The 17,830-nt window shown below is 40.4% G+C and overlaps 2 protein-coding genes across 2 annotated transcripts in view; one reads left to right on the top strand and one right to left on the bottom strand.

The window, feature by feature from the left end:
- cacna1ha (calcium channel, voltage-dependent, T type, alpha 1H subunit a) overlaps positions 1–12,995 on the bottom strand; it is an 88,945-nt gene extending 75,950 nt beyond the window's left edge. The window contains exon 1 of the mRNA XM_017040620.2: positions 12,868–12,995. The gene's annotated coding sequence lies outside the window, so the exon portion shown is untranslated. The remainder of the gene's footprint in view (positions 1–12,867) is intronic.
- A 129-nt stretch (positions 12,996–13,124) lies between these two features.
- Positions 13,125–15,097, top strand: b9d1 (B9 protein domain 1). The gene is made up of 7 exons (XM_008330050.3): positions 13,125–13,342; positions 13,485–13,553; positions 13,743–13,854; positions 13,955–14,051; positions 14,308–14,370; positions 14,525–14,592; positions 14,760–15,097. Exons 1-7 carry the CDS (start codon positions 13,280–13,282, stop codon positions 14,912–14,914), a joined length of 627 nt encoding a protein of 208 aa, XP_008328272.1. The 5' UTR covers positions 13,125–13,279; the 3' UTR covers positions 14,915–15,097.
- Positions 15,098–17,830: the final 2,733 nt, after the last annotated feature.

Raw genomic sequence — 17,830 nt, 5'->3', positions numbered from 1 at the left:
ACCTAATCCAGAGAATCAATCTCTGCCTCGTTCACTTTAACAGTGTCATAGTTATTATGTCACATCAGTGGAAAATGTTGTCTCTTATAATACATATATACATACATATACATATATATATACACATATGTACACATATATACATACACAAATACATATATAAACATCTATAATAACAATATATCAAAATATATATAGAAATACATTTATACATTAACAAAAGTCAAAATGTTATTCTCTAAGGTAAAATTTTTGTGTCTTATTTCAAATGTTATTTTATGGTTTTCCTCACGTGTCACATACTCAAATAAAAAAAATTGGAATTCTGACCTTTGCCCCCCTGAAATCCAATCAGAGATATTGTGCCGTCGAGAGCGAGATGGAAGGCCGACTGTACACCGAGTCATTTATTTAATGACTAAGGCATCGGTCGGACTATAAAAAGAAGACGTATCTGTGAAAGAATTAAAGCAGTGAAGAAATATTTTTTTAAATATCTTTTTTTTCCTCAGGACTTCACACGCTCACGTTAGAAAAGCAGACGTGTGGAGACACGGGATGAAAGTCTTCTGATCAGAGAGACAGTTTCTTTCTGTGACTCATTACTGAACAATACTGTGGACAACGTTAAACTTTCTGTGACTCATCACTGAACAATACTGTGGACAACGTTAAAGGCACATAGTTAAAAAATATGACAAATGTAGGTCAAACTGTTGAACCTTCCACTGATCACGTGCGTCACGGCAGAATTCACCAACAATGACGATAAAGAACGCCCCAGTGCGTCCTGGTTTTCTTTTAATCTCTTCTTGGGGTTTTATTTCTAAGCAGCAGAGCGAGATGACTGCTGTGTTTTAATGCAGACATCTGGCGACTAACATGAGGTCAACGACGGAGCAACTACTTTATGTTTTTATTCATTTAAAAGAAAAGAGCAAAGTTCAACCAATTAGTTATTTATTGGGGGAGACGAGGAGATGAACGGCCACAGGGATAACTGGGAGTGTCAGTGGCATTTATCTAATCTCTCTCTCTCTCTCTCTCTCTTTCCTGCCTTGGCCTGTGCTGCCAACCTTCTCCTCTTCACCACCACTAACACCACCACCATCACCCTCTCCACCTTCGCCTAGGGTTGAGCTTCAAAGCAACCAGAAGTCTACAGCATCTCTGCATCTCTTGAAATATAGATTTTTATTTCCTGTGGGAGCCCTGCCTGCTGCTCTGTACATTTCCAACAGCAAAACACACACACACACACACACACACACTCAGACCGACCTGTTTCTCGTGCATATTCACACGACCACTCTGTTTGATCCCTTTTTGAACGTACTGTTAGTTTTCCTAATAAACTTTCTTATCCCTCAACCACTTTACACTTTCATATCAGTTCAATCAATTGAAATGTAAAAATTCCTGCCAAGGCACAAAGTGAAAGTCTCTACGTTAGTAGTAAGTTTTTTTTTTATCTCTTCTGATAAAAAACACAAACTGAAAGTCTCTACGTTAGTAGTACGGGTTTTTTTTTTTATCTCTTCTGATAAAAAAAATAAAACAAGCAGCTCATTTGAAAGCTACGTCAGTTTTTTTTTTGTTTGTTTTGTTTCTGTTACTGTTTGTTGGGTAAACTGTGCAGAGAGTTCCGTCCAGATATAAAATAATTGGTCTGACTCATCTGACCACTATCTGCTGCGGAAACTTGCAGCAGTCAAGCAGAACACATGAGTGGCAACAAAGGCACAGTTGTATTTGTTTTTCATCTGGTACTAACTTTTTCTGATTTTTCTTTTAATTGTGGGATTCATTAGAGAGAATAAAAAATACAGACTTTGTTTGTTTTAGGAAATGCCTTTCAGTGCACATCAGTCTGTCAACACACCTAAGACCAAACACCATCACAGTAATAGGATCGATGTCATCAATGAATTAAACACAGCTGATGTGGTGCATTCATTTTAACTAATGCTAAAGGTGACTGTGCTAGGCTAACTGTTAGCTTACACCAACAAATGCATCATATATGTTATTTCTCTCAGTACGTTTGGAATGTAAATTATCAAATAAAACTATAATTTAAACAGATGTGCAGGTGTAACGTCAGTGTCAGCCTTCGTTGGACCAATCGAAACAGGATTTTATGTCATTTATTGACAACTACAGGCTCCACTGCAGTTAAGCCTCAGGTTTTAATATTTCATGTGTGTATTTGCTACGTCTTCTCTCTCCTCCTTTAACAGAATAAGCAGTCAGAGGGGGGTGAAGCGACAGACCTATTCTGGGCACAACTGATTTACAATTCATATTTAATCACAGTTTAAAATCCTCTGCAATTTTGTCAATATGACTTCATTCTCTCAACAAAACAACAGCATCGACCTTTCGGCTAATCAGGGAAGGCTATATGTGCCTGGATGCAAAGAGTAAACAAAAAACAGATCAATAAGACTGACTTCGCAAAGTCACTGAAAGATGACGGAGAGAAAGTGATGCAACACATGCAAGAGCAGTGGTTTCCCAAAAACAAGGCTGATTTTATGATGGAGGGGGAAAAAGGAAAAAAGAAAGAAAATGATTTGTGGGAAAATGATGTGAAGAATATTAAACACACAACACAAACCATTCACTCTCTTAACTTAACTCCAGAAAAAAAAATGTTTTCTACAATCAGCCGCCGTGTCATTCTTCACAACATCCTCGGAGGGCGATACTAAATTATTAAAGACATACATCACAGTAACCTCTGGGTCTCACTCTGTTTCCCTTCTGGTGAACCATCTGATGCCAGGCAGTAGTAATGTGATGATACGGCAACTTACTGGGACATTTAGCCCATGAAGATATTTCATCTTTGGTGCCGTCATAACCTGCCGGCAGAACGGGGATTATTTCCCTCCACACTGTTATCAAACCTGGCCCATATGTCTCCTCTGTTGTTTTGTATCGACACAGTGAGAGAAAGAGAGAGCGCGTAGGAATGTCTGTCATCAGACGACGACGTTTATGAGAGGAGAAGAAAAAAAGATTTATCTTTTACAGTTCTGCTGGAGCCCAAACAGAGTTTTTAACAAAGTCTCCACAATTGCCAATGTGAGGATAAAGGACAATGATCCCAGATGTCGTCAAAGTTCAGTTGGTGAAAGAGAAGAAGAAGACGGTGCAGACAGGACGGACAGACAATCTACAGCCAGGCAGTGAGAAATGCTATGATTCACCGGTGGAAGCATCTAGAACTTCGGTTCTAAAACATTTGACATTTTCCTAATTTGAGGACCACTGGTTCTGCAGATGGGTTAGAGTTAGGGTTACGTATGTATGTACATATATGTATGTATGTATAAATATATACTGTGTATATATATATATATATATATATATGTATGCACTGTAGTGTGTAAAAGTTTGGACACTTCTAACTCAAGTCTCATTCCCGTTACTGGTGAATCCATTTATCACAAGTTACAGTAAACAGCAGCTTGACCACATAAACATCTTAGTCCATCAGTTCAGACTTCAAATCTTCGGAGGCAAATGTGGTCCAGGGAGACTGCACGGCTCTAAAAACCAACCCTCCTGGGGCGGCTCTCCATTACCCTCCGTTTCTCAGTTTCAGCCACCGACCATTTCTTTTCCCTCTTCCTGTTCGGAGCCATTTCTTTCATTTCCCATCATCCTGTCTTTCATTATTGATCAGTTTGAAAACCTCTGAAATCCCAAAGAGATAACTTGGCCAAACTAGAGTACGTGGGCGTGTATTTGGTCTTCGGGAGACCACTCTGCTACATCCACATTAGCGGTTGCTGGGTGTGTTCATAACTACCACGACCCTGTTGTCTGGGTGACGGCCATTATGTTGTCACGGAAGCACTCCGAATAATGGAGGAGCCAAATTAATGATGATGATGCTGCGTCCCTCCCCCTCTCTTCTCCTCCCCTCCACACACACACACACACACACACACACACACCCGTACACACATTAGTGATGGGCTTTCATAACAAACAGCTTCATCATTCCACAGACGTCCTCTGGAAATCAATGACACTTTTACCCCACCTCCTTTCTTTTACCCATTTGCCATTTCATATTTTTAAATAGAATATTGCAGGTTACGACATGAGTCTCCTGTTAATCTGAGTCATTCCATGCATCGATTTACGTTTGACTGGGTCGTGTTAATCCCTGTCTTTCAACGACAAGCGAGAAATAAACTGGTTTATTGGATTTTGAAACGTGATTGAGAAAAACGAGGAGATGTGAACAAAGTCACGTTTGATGTAGTTCTACAGGTTACACCACCACACGCCGTCTGTATAGTTTTGGTGCTTGTGCTGCAGGGATGTAGGTAAAACAGGAGGATGAAAAGATGGCTCTGTGTGTGTGTGTGTGTGTGTGTGTAAACAAGCTTCTATTTCACTCTTCAGAAAACCCACTTGAAGTCAGACTGATGCGAGTTTTTCAACAGTTTCGATTGATTTTAATGAGCAACGACTCCAGGGTCAAACAACTTTGCTTCTCGGTGGATCATTCAAATGGAAATAACTATGAGTCTGTGTGATAGAAAAGCTGGAGGCCAGGAGAGGTGGAGGTGTTAGCATAGAATAGAATAGAATAGAATAGTATAGATTGCCATTGCAAAAAAACAGCAGTACTTTAGAACAAAGATGTCCACAAAGAAAAAGACGTACAAATGTCGGTTTAGTTCAGCAAACTAAGCTAGAAATTAACTACTGACTATAAAAGTGAGACAAATTGGGTCAGGTGTAAAATAACGAACAGGAAACATTTAAAGAGAAGTGCACAGATTTGGTTTTCAATAATTGAAGTGGGATAAGTAGAGGTAAAAGTGTCAGTTAGAGAGTACAGCGTCTTCACCCTCAGGCCTTTTCCTGTTTTTATCTGGGTTGAAGATACAGCAGTGGTCCACACAGAGTGAACGGTAAAAATGTAACCAGTGACGCGACGCCCTGTGGTTGGTTTTCTATTGACCATCCATACCCACTCACACCTTTGGTCTATACAGGAAAACCACATAGCGATGATTCTGGGTTTTTATTTATTTATTTATTTATTTGACCTGGATAAAAAATCCCACACACTGTGAAAGAACGGAGCTGGGAATCAAACTGTCGTCAACATGTAGTTGGATTTTCCTTCATTAGCGATGACTCTGGGTTTTTAATTTTTTATTTTTAACATTATCTTACAGTACACACACTTCCATGTATTACCCCCTATACTGTAGTACATATTGGACATACAGCTGGGCTGTGAGAATGTGAAAGTAATGGGATTATAATATCTCTACTCCATTATTACAGCACAAATGGATCGGACAGTAAGTACATTTGCGTAGTCTTTGTATCTTAGCTGTAATTCCTCGGACGTCCATCCATTCCTACATCCTCAACCACTCACCAGATAAAGGGTCGGCGAGGGAGTTGGAGCTAATCAGAGCTAAGAGGGAGCAAAGTCTATCACCGGTGTATCACGGTACTGAAAATTAGCCGTTTATGTTTCACTTTTCTGTTAATCGCGCACAGAGAGGGTGACGGGAGGACATGAACACGGGGGGAGGACAGGGGGAGACGCCAGAAGGCCTTCAGTCATTTGGGTGTTTAACCTTAAATGAACTTTTAGCTGTAACTGCAAAATAGATCAATTTTCTTGTTCTCATTTCATACAGAACACGAAGCTTCACTGCTTCTGTCGACTTCAGGGTGAGAAGAACACACAAAAACACAGCAGTATTACTGTTTGCAGCCGCACTGGTGGAATCACAAGGGTCCGGTGCTTTGCAGTAATGAAGGTCATCCATTAATAGAGTGAGTGAAAGGGGAGTCTCATCAAATCAGACCCTGATGAAAGACGTCTTAAATGTCTCCGATGTAAAGCACATACACACAGAGAAGGACACGGCCTTTAAAGGCGTACTGTGACCTTCGTACCTGTACGTTCAAAAGGGCAAGTCAAAGAAGAGACAAAAAAAAGAAAACCTCAGATTTCAACCTGCGTTGTAAAAACTTCAAAATAAATTTTGGTACCATTTTTTTTTTTTGGTTTGGTTGGAAATGTAGTGTCGAAAAAAACCTTTACAAACACAACATGTCAAAGCTGTTGAAGACGCCTGAAAGACGTGTCAGAACAGGATTCCGTTTTTTAAATAAGAAGATATTTTGAACTGACAACATCTTCCCTAGAATGTTTTGATCTACCTCTGTGTGTCTAATGTCAGCTGGGCCGACGTCATGCTGTAAGGCATCATCCCTGAAACACTGCAGCACAGAGTAAAGGCTATCATTAGTTGACTTATTTATATATAATTAAAAAAAAGCAGCAAAGTTACAGCAGGAAAGCTCTTTGATTCTTAAACTCAAAAAACACAAACAAACAACCAACAGTGATGCACGGGGGGGTTTATGTGTCACTTTTGAAACTACAGTATTTTTACAGTTTATTTTAGAATGATAAAAAAAGTCACTCTCTCCTGTTCTCTCACTAAACACTCAGTTTATTTTCCTTTGTTAATGAGTTTTATTTGTGCTCTGATCCTCTTTGTTTTGCACTCAAATGTCTAGAGAAACAGAATCAATATGGATTTAATTCATTCATTTTCATCTGTTTATCCTGTGAGAGGTCACGATGGGAGCTGCAGTCGATAGCAGCCGCCAGAGTCAAGCCTGGACAGAGAGCGTCAACTGTTCACACTCACGTGTCAACGCACACCTAAGGTCAATTAAGTGTTTCCTTCTAACGTAATTTCCAATTTGCGAGATTAGTTCCTTTTGTGGGTAAAGGAACCCAGAGATGAAGACGGACACAGAGGGAAGTGGGCGTGAATGAGAGCAAAAATCATTCAGGAAAAAACTGACAACAATAACATTCATCGTCGCCCCATGGACCGTAGATGAAAAGGGGACATTGCTAGAGTTGCTTCGCTGTCCCTGCTGGTGATGTTCAGTAACTGTACCTACAACATCAGTAACTGTTTTTCAGATCGTATTCATCAACAGTTCCAGGGGCTGCTCTACCACATGAGGTTGACCATTGATTACATTTGGTCAGAAAGATAGAGATCAGAAGTCAGAGGGTCAGTCTCAGTGGTCCTCAGCCTATGGGGCAGGGACCACCAGTGGTATTTGGACACTAGTGTTGTGTTCACTCATAACCTCTAATCCGAGGTTAAAAGGTCTGAGGACCGCTGTTTGATCTGATTGGTTACAGAATGTGACTGACAGCTAAACCTCTGCAGCTTCACACCTTTGTCCATTTGACAAACAGCAGAGATTTAAAGGTTAAACCACAAAAGAGCCAAATGTCCACGTGAAGCCGGAGCTTCAACGTCATTGGGCGGACTCGTCCAACCCTCTTCTCTAGAAGACTAAAGTAAATCATTTTGAATTAACAAACAGTGATGGAGAAATTGCATCGCTCTCGGCTCCATTGATCGCCATTAAGTCTCGGTGATGTTTAGCTCAGATGACTGGAGAAGCATCTTGAGTCATCTGAAACCACTGTTGTATTAGTTTAGCGGTGCATCTGAAAGGAGTCTAGGACTACGAGGAGCTGCACACACTGTATTCACAGTCTGTCTAATGCATCCTAAGTGTCCTTGCAGTCCTTGGCTGTTTCAACCATCTGGAGTAATATGATGTAATCTAATCCAATCATTTAGCCCGGGATGGTACCTAAAGAACGATCCTTCATCCGACAGCCGAGGAGATTCTTTGGCTTCCTCCATCTGTTCAGATATAAGAAGAAAGGTGGGAGATGATCTTCCAGGCTATTAATCAGCCGTCCTTTTCTCCTAACCTACTTATGTTGAGGGGTTACTGGGGCAGGGGAGCGCTTAAACCACATCTCATCTCATTACACACACTCGGACTAGGACTCTGAAGGTTCCTCAACGACAGCCCTGGCACACATAACTTCAGTGATGCGTCCTATATGGACGGTGATTATTCCTGAGATTCTCGTCTCTTCTCTTCTTCTGCAGTAGGATTTTTTTGGCCACTCAAATGGAAATAAAAATTTTGTTTTACTGATTTTCTAAGTGAAATTTATATGAGAAGATTCAAACATTTGATTTTAGTGGAAGATGACATTTGTTTGCCTACAAGGTTCGATGGATAAAAAAAAAAAATCTACATTTTAGTGAGAAAGATACTGACACGCTAACATGTCTGGTTGACAGGACGTCTGTACAAGTAGATAAACAAGGTGTCATTCTCATGTGGAATTTTAGATTAAAGATGGCATAAGAAAATAAATGATAAAATATTTTTATTTCAGTTGGAAGAGCTCAAGATTATTGAAGATTTTTGGAAATAGTTGACTTTTAAAAATGGGCCAGATTTTATTTATATTGAGTTTGAATTTGAATTTCTAACCATTCCACTTTTAGTGGTGCAACCATTGGCTCCTGAGCCACATGTGGACCCTTTAGTAGAGAAGGTGAGAATACACAGAGCCTCCCTCTGTGGACGTGGCTGAAACCTCTGCATAAAGACGTTCTCTCTGCCTGAACTGAAGCCCTTCTCGCCACGAGGCGTGAAGACCTCGCTGCCACTACCAGTCCCCGGAAAAGAAAGACATTTTAGTTTAAAAATATACAGAGTTTGATGAATTACCTTGAACGTGCTAACGTGGAAGGTTCACTGGGTTAGTGGACTGTCTCAGTGCATGACTGATGTGCTCCTGCAGGGTGCAGAACATGCAAAGCTTGCAGAGCGACGGTGTAAAATAGGACACCATGCATGGCTGTACTGTGATATAATATTCATTTAGGGAAAAATATATTTTATGAAACAGGAGGCAACTGTTCCCTAAAGTGCGTCTCTGTGACAGGCTGGTGTACGGCAACAATGTTTCCGGACGGATTCGACGTCAACAGTGTCGTTACTTATAGCTCCACCACAGGGAGGCTCAGAGAACCAGGCTGACCCCAAAGACTCACTGAAATGATGAATAACTAAATACCCCCCCCCAACTCCGAGTCCTTCAAATCAATCTTTCCTTTTCCCCACCTGATCCTCCCCCTTCACCGTCATCAGCTGTGTGATTTTTTTTCTTTCTCCTTTTCCCTCAGCACTAGCTTCTCAAACGATTCTTTTTGAAGCAAATTCTCATCAATTTTCCTGTTGCCACCTTGCTTTCTCCTCTGCCTCCCATCACTCCCTGCCTCCTTTACAGTGAAGGACGGTAGAGGTTACAGCGCTGGGTGGCAGCCCGCGGGCAGCACGGGCTCCCAGAGAGGTAAAGACAAGCTTCATGCTGCTGAGGAATTTTTTAGGAGCACCACTTAGCAGAGCTTGAATTGCTGATTTCATGGATACCTAAAAGCATAATGTTTTTTTTGTGGGATGTTTGAGGTCAGGCAGGTTTAATCCACTTACAAAGAAATGCTGATTTTGCAATGGAGAATGCAGGCACAGCAGAGTAGACAGGAAAAACACTGTTAACCTTGGGGGAAAAATTCAAGGAAACAAACCAGGTGAAGAATTGAATATGCTATTTTTTTTTTTTTACTCATCCTCGTGTATTACAAATTTTACTCTAATGCCTTTGTGTAGTAAAAAACCTCTAACCATCAGTAGTGATGACAAAAATAATTCAAGTTTCTTTTGGTGAATGTTTTGTTGCTGGTATCGTCACACAGGTGAAAAAGAAATTCTGATCTGAGGAACTACACGCAGTACTTTTTACTCTGGAATAAATTTAAGTTAAGCAGGGCAACTCTAACCCTATATCAGACATATGGTAGAAAACGGTGCTCTTCAGAGACAGAGAAACAGAGGCAGGAAAGGAAAAGGAGCTGACAGGAGGGAGGAGAGACGAGGAGGTGCTCAGTTAGAGCAGGAGTGGGAGAAAGAGGACGGTCATGTTGTCGTCAGGGGAAAAGGCAGCGAAGAAATTGTCAAAAGTGAAAGCTGTACAGAATTATCATGAAGTGAAGGAGCGCAAAATTAGCAGGTAGAGAAGCAGAAGGGCCAGTGAAGTGGTCTGGGGGAGGGCACAATAATGGGGCGGTGAGGAGTGGGGGCCTGTAGGTACACTTCAAAAACAGTCATAATAGAAACAAGCTAAATACATTGAATTAACTCTTCTTCTACCAGGCCAAAAATGATGACGATGCGATGAGTTGTTGGTTTTATTTTGTGAAGGCAACTGTTCCCTAAAGTGCGTCTCTGTGACAGGCTGGTGTACGGCAACAATGTTTCCGGACGGATTCGACGTCAACAGTGTCGTTACTTATAGCTCCACCACAGGGAGGCTCAGAGAACCAGGCTGACCCCAAAGACTCACTGAAATGATGAATAACTAAATACCAACCCCCCCCCAACTCCGAGTCCTTCAAATCAATCTTTCCTTTTCCCCACCTGATCCTCCCCCTTCACCGTCATCAGCTGTGTGATTTTTTTTCTTTCTCCTTTTCCCTCAGCACTAGCTTCTCAAACGATTCTTTTTGAAGCAAATTCTCATCAATTTTCCTGTTGCCACCTTGCTTTCTCCTCTGCCTCCCATCACTCCCTGCCTCCTTTACAGTGAAGGACGGTAGAGGTTACAGCGCTGGGTGGCAGCCCGCGGGCAGCACGGGCTCCCAGAGAGGTAAAGACAAGCTTCATGCTGCTGAGGAATTTTTTAGGAGCACCACTTAGCAGAGCTTGAATTGCTGATTTCATGGATACCTAAAAGCATAATGTTTTTTTTGTGGGATGTTTGAGGTCAGGCAGGTTTAATCCACTTACAAAGAAATGCTGATTTTGCAATGGAGAATGCAGGCACAGCAGAGTAGACAGGAAAAACACTGTTAACCTTGGGGGAAAAATTCAAGGAAACAAACCAGGTGAAGAATTGAATATGCTATTTTTTTTTTTTTACTCATCCTCGTGTATTACAAATTTTACTCTAATGCCTTTGTGTAGTAAAAAACCTCTAACCATCAGTAGTGATGACAAAAATAATTCAAGTTTCTTTTGGTGAATGTTTTGTTGCTGGTATCGTCACACAGGTGAAAAAGAAATTCTGATCTGAGGAACTACACGCAGTACTTTTTACTCTGGAATAAATTTAAGTTAAGCAGGGCAACTCTAACCCTATATCAGACATATGGTAGAAAACGGTGCTCTTCAGAGACAGAGAAACAGAGGCAGGAAAGGAAAAGGAGCTGACAGGAGGGAGGAGAGACGAGGAGGTGCTCAGTTAGAGCAGGAGTGGGAGAAAGAGGACGGTCATGTTGTCGTCAGGGGAAAAGGCAGCGAAGAAATTGTCAAAAGTGAAAGCTGTACAGAATTATCATGAAGTGAAGGAGCGCAAAATTAGCAGGTAGAGAAGCAGAAGGGCCAGTGAAGTGGTCTGGGGGAGGGCACAATAATGGGGGGGTGAGGAGTGGGGGCCTGTAGGTACACTTCAAAAACAGTCATAATAGAAACAAGCTAAATACATTGAATTAACTCTTCTTCTACCAGGCCAAAAATGATGATGATGAGATGAGTTGTTGGTTTTATTTTGTGATTTTTAGTGATTACAATAAAGTTACAATTCTATTCTGTTTTGTTCTATTGGAAGATATATTTTCTGTATGCATTAGAAAATATGTCACATACCTAACAGGAATCATTTTCTTCACTGTCACTATTATTTTTTACAGTGATTTTAACAAGTGACATTAACAAACGCTTGTGGAGAAGGTGAAATAAAAATGGAGGATAATAAAAAAGCCACCACCAGGGACAGTGAAGAATCGTTGATGGTGTTTGTCTCGGTTTCGGTGCCATCGTTTTCTTAAAGCTAGGACTCTGGCGTCCTGATGTGACAAACGAGGTGAGAACGTCACAAGTCGAAAGGACGGAGAAAAATAGATGGTGAAAATAGAGCTGCTGTTTGGGGAGTAGTAAAGGTCAGAGACTCCGTGGGGTGGAGGGGGTGTTAGCTGTTTTTTGAGAGCACAACACAACAGACACACACTGACAGAGTGAGACAGAGAGGTGGGAGGGGAGAGAGCAGATGGAGACAAAACATGGGGGCAAATTAAAGCTCTGTGTGACAGAGCTGCTGGAAACAGCTGATTTTCCACACGGAGAGCAAATACACAGCTAATTATGTGAACAAATGCAGCTAATGGATATGTGATCACACTCATTACACTAAAGTATATGTTGTTGTGGGTTTCTTTTCTACAGCAAAGCCCCTTTGCTTTATACAATCATTTGAAAGTGTGGGGGTAAATCAAATGAAAATGTGATGTTTGACACGTGGCGCTGCGTCACAGCATGACGACACGGAAATGCAAAATAGCTTTTCTGATGAATCCTCTGCAGATGAACAGTTTCACATACAGACAACATGGAACCACACTCACATTTAGACCCACCGTTAGCTAGAACATGCCAAAACTGATACTTTGTTTCTGTACAATTCATATGGATACTGAAACTAGTATTTGTTCAAAGACACACAGTGTGTTTTGAATAATTTGAACATCTTAAGACATGTCTCTCACATGTCTAAGGATTTACCTATTTCTTTGTCAAATGTTGAATTCTGTTGTGTTTACTTCATTCAGTTCTTAGCATTTAATGTCATACCAAGCTTGAATTGAAACTAATAATAATAGTCCACAGTTTATTACATATTACATTGAAGTTCCCCAAGTTTAATAAGTCATTATTACATTGAAGTTCCCCAAGTTTAATAATAGTTCTGGTTCACAAATTACATTTGCAGACAAAAATGACATAAAATTCAGTACTGACGCAAACAGATAGTTGAGAAAACAAATACATTGCATCACTTGTTTTTTTCCACACCTGCAATGCTTTACATACGTAACTGACAAACGTTATACAACTTAAAAAGTCACTTACTCTGCTGCTGCTGCTGCCGTGTTGAGTGCTCCCATGACCGGTCTGTTCGTCGGGTTTGTTAGCTGTTTTATTTATTCCACAGTTATCATCCTTATTTTAACTGACTGGAATTAAACTTTCATACATTGTACGTCGGGAATAATCAAAACAATTTATCCACAGGTGCAGTTCATGCCATCCTTAACGATAAGCCAAATGGTTGTTTTAATAAGCACGCTGTCGCCATCTCGTGGACTAAAATAATTGTGTATGTCGCTATCGTTTAGTTTGGACCTAGCGGGCACCCTTCCTTAGCAACAACTGCAGCTTGGAGCAGCGATTGGTAACGGATGATGTCTACACCGTTCGTTTGGCTAGTTGCGGTCTTGTTTGTATAGTTGTTTTTTCATTTTAGTTAATTTAAAAGGCTGATATGTCTTCAGGCAATCCGTCGGTGTTTCTTCTGTCGGTGAACGGTCAAATTGAGGGAGCGAATGTGAGTTTTCCCTCTGCTGCTTAGCTTAGCAGCAATTATCAGCTTTAGCTTTAGCAAATAGTTGACTCGTTGCGTTTGTTTATCTGCAGAAACGCTCTAGTTAGTAGTATTGATGATCATTTTGATTTTTGTTTTATTTTAGTTTCCAGAGTATGACAACCTTTACTGCAAATACTGCTATGTTTATGGACATGATTGGGCTCCAACGTCGGTAAGTTTATGACGGTGTTTTGAGGTTAGTTTTAACGGCGGTGACTGTAAAACCAAAATGGCTATATCTTTAAATAAAAAATGTATTTACACAATTAATCTTGAATAAACGCATGCATACAGCGATACACTGACTTCAGAACTGTTTACCACGTTATGTTAATGTTTTTCTTCCGGTGTTAACCTGAAGGGGCTGGAGGAAGGCATCACTCAAATAACCTGCAAAGGCAGCCAGGCTTCACATAGACTAATATGGAATTTTCCACTGGAAACAACATTTAAAAGCACAAACCCTTTTGGATGTAAGCTCACAAAAAACAACATCAGAAGTATCAAACTTAATTAGTAATAGATTAACATTTATTTTTATTTTAAAATAAAAATGTCATTTGACTATTCCAGGGCCTCAGCTTGTGGTGAGTGTGTACGGTCCAGATGTCTTTGGAAACGACGTTGTCCGTGGCTATGGAGCGACACACATCCCTTTGACACCTGGACAGTCAGTATTTTACTGTATCAACTTCAGTTTGGAGTTTTTCCTGTATTGTACGTTCCCATTTAGAGGAAAATAGATGATAAAGCATGAATCAAATGTGATTTTTATTTAGCTGACTGCTATTATTTATCAAATAATTTAAAAACAAATCACCAAACATGAGATTTTAATTTGTTTTCTTTGGTTAATAAGATTTGTTTCTTTCACAAGAACAAGGCTTAACCAGTGAATCAGTGTGTCTTTTCTAATCACCATCTAGGCATAAACGAACCATACCCATGTTTGTTCCTGAACCTACGTGGAGGCTACAGAAATTTACCAGGTAGGAGACATTTTTCTTCTTCAGGCTCCTGGAAGAGAGAAAAAACAACCAAAAACCAAACCCTGACATGATTTTATGTTGTGTTTATACAGCTTAAAAGAAAAACCTCTCACTCTGTAAATCACATCTAATTCTTCCATCTTCTTTGATTTAGCTGGTTGTTGGGAAGAAGACCCGAGTACACAGACCCTAAAGTTGTGGCCCAGGGTGAAGGCCGAGAAGGTCTGTTACACATTTTTGTGCTATTTCAGTTTTTGATTGTACAGTAGGGTATATGTAACTGTGCATCCAGTTAGTTATCCAACTAACAAGGGATTTCATCAATCAAATAAAACATTCTCAACAGATAATATTCATCATTTTAACTGGTTATCATGTTCACACTGTAGTGACTCGGGTTCGATCCCAAGGCTTCGTCACCATCTCCTTTCACATCATGACCAAGGACATGAAGAAGTTGGGTTACGACACGGGGCCGTCAAGTTCTGCCAACCCACACACTGCCTCACCTGGCTGGTCGACAGAACAGCAACCCAACGTTTAATGACATTTAAGACTTAAAACATGCGACTGTTCCTTTTTTTGTGACATGGAGGACACAAAGTGAAAAAGATGGTGACATCTCTGTAAGATAGTAAAAAAATATAAAAACATAACTTTTTTATCAATTTCATATTTGTGTGTTTATATTGCTTTTTATAAAATTAAATGTGGATATAATCAACCAGTTTCCTGTCACATTTTGCCAACCTGTTGACAGTTGAATAAAACCCAGAGACAGTTTTTACAGAGCTGAAGTGATACATTTTATTTGGAACCAATGCAGCTACAGTTTGTTTTTCTCCTCCAACAGGCTGTTTGTCTCCTGCTGCGCGCCTTTGTTTAGATGCCATTAAAATATCACGGTGACTTTTCCTACAAAAACCCATTACACAGAATAATAAAGGTATACAGGAGAACAGTATGTTACAATAGTACAAATGATAAATTATATTATACAGTTATAATGCCAACGGTTTGAGCATGTACGTATCCAATATAAAAAAGCAGCCTGCTCCCAGTACTATGAGAAGAGTAAATAGAAAGAAATGAAAAGGATAAAAGATGCTGTTATGCGTACGAAGACGAAAGATCGTAAGAGTCCGTTATTTCTCTCCACAGAAGCACAGTGGATACATAGTAACACACACAGACGCACAAAGGTCGCTATGCAAAGGCCACAGTTTCACTGCAGCGCCACATTGAACCAATAGGAGTCAAGGTCAGAGGTCAGGCTGCAGTGAAATTGCAGCTGGTGACATAGTGACTGTTCTTAGCTCAGATATACCATAATGTAGTAGCATTTCAATAAACAAGACATCATTAGCAAACTCTAATTTTTGCTAGACACATCGAGCATAAAGTCATCTCTTCTTCTGCTGTCATACCTCTGAAGCTCCTAATGTTTGCATATATTTTGTTAGGGTTAAAAATCTTTTGCTGGTCTGCATGTTAACTATCGGATCTACCCGTTCATTCAGGACCCCCACTCCAAAAAAACAAAAACAAAAGGAAATCATAATCCTCATCAACAAAATTCATACACACAGTCGGAGCTGCTCCTCCTTTTGCCTGAGAGACTTTAGTGGGAATTCAGGGGCCCTGCAGCACAGCCGTTCCATCACATCAGACCAGGAGGGGGCGCCAGGGCGCTCTTAAAAATATATACCTCTTCCACATGATCCAACACTGGCAGTGATTTTAAAAGAGGTGAAAATAAGAGTACAGCGAGCTAAAGAAGAGACGGTTCTACACACCAGGCGCAAATGCTATCATCTTTAGCCGTTTTCCACCAATTCCCCAAACCCACCGATGCATTGTTTCCCCCCTCAGTTAATGTGCAGACTATCAGCAAACTAACACATTCTGACACAAAACTCCAAAACATACTGTAAAATGACTCAGATCATCAAAAATGTCAGCGCAGTGTCACCCTAATGTTCAAACTACTCCAACTTGGACATCCTCAGCAATGACAGTCGCTATGACTTTAGTAACAGGAGTGCTTCAAAGAGAAAAGAATTACAAGGATACACAGCGTAGCCAGGAAACAGTTTCAGATCTCAGAAAGGCCTGGCTATGGATTTAATAACAAAAAACCCAACAAAAGTTGTTTTTTTTTAAATGCTTATATACTTGACATTTCTTTTTTTTGTGCTGGGATTCTCCTGCACACATCCTCAAGCAACCTGGCGTAGGTGTGTGTGTGTGCACGTGTTCCGCTGTTAATGGTCTTTTGGATGAGCTTATCCACAGTGAATCCACTCAGGACAGACATGACCTTTACATTCACATTACGAATAGTCATCCACACTCAAACCTCGTCCACAACAAAAAAAAAAGGTTGGTGCACCTTCTGGGAAAATCATTAAAAGCGCAAATTTGTACTTTGGTCAATCGGCAGGTGATACAGCAAAAGTTATTGGTTGAAAAGTAGCATCCAAAGGCTTCCAAAGGCAAGGTTTTTTTTAGGCCAGGAAGGTCGAAGGTCGTATGTAAAGGGACCATTGATGCAAAAGCTTTAGTTTAAAAAGATTCCAAAACTCAATTTTGTAAAAATTACAAAAACGTGTATTTGCTCGACTGGCAGGCCTGCAGTCCAGATTCATCCGCTTCTTAAAATGCTGTGTCATGAATCAGACATGATGTCCAAGGAGTGTTGTGCGTCTGGAGGCTCCTATGTAGCAAGACTAGGTAAAAATCCAGTCCAGTCCATGTGAAAAAAATAAAAATAATTTGTATCCAAATGATACTGATGCGTGCATTACTATCAGTTAGGATTTTCTTTTAAATGCACGTTTACAGAGTGAAATGGGTTTGTAATACAATCACAACCGCACAGCGCACACACACACCCAGCTTAAGCATATCTAAGTGACATTTTTCACTTTACTGAGTGACAAGTTAAAAAAAAAACTGATCATCAAAGTACACTTGGAATCATTAACGCATTTTTCATGCAAAATGCACATACCCACATGAACTACCCACCTCTTCCCTCTGGCCAAAAGAAAAAAAACAAAAAGGGAAATAAAAAGTAAAAAAAAAATATCTTACCGTCTCTCAGTGAGTAAAATACTGATGCAATCACAATTCATGTCGTTCACTTGCCCCCCCGCTCCCTTGGTGGTGATCAATGCACCACCGCGTGGCTATTAGAATTGGAGCATTAATGCTGCAAAAAGTCACACAATGTAAAAACAAAACACATCTACACAATTTTTTAAACTCATCTCAGAAGACGGGTCCATTTCTTTTCTTTTTTTGATCAAGTGTTCATTATTACTCCCTTAGGTCAAAAGTTCATGTCGTAGTTCAGGTGGATGGTCCGAGGATACACGGAGTGACCGGAGGTGGAGAGATAGATCAGATGTGACGGAGTGGTACCAAGAGCTGAGGCAGTCAGGGTCGTAGGGGTCAG

The sequence above is a fragment of the Cynoglossus semilaevis genome, chromosome 17 (assembly GCF_000523025.1).
Source record: "Cynoglossus semilaevis isolate Cse_v1.0 chromosome 17, Cse_v1.0, whole genome shotgun sequence".
NCBI lineage: Eukaryota > Metazoa > Chordata > Actinopteri > Pleuronectiformes > Cynoglossidae > Cynoglossus > Cynoglossus semilaevis.
The sequence above is the reverse complement of the archived record's forward strand: the minus strand, read 5'-3'. Positions and strand labels throughout refer to the sequence as shown.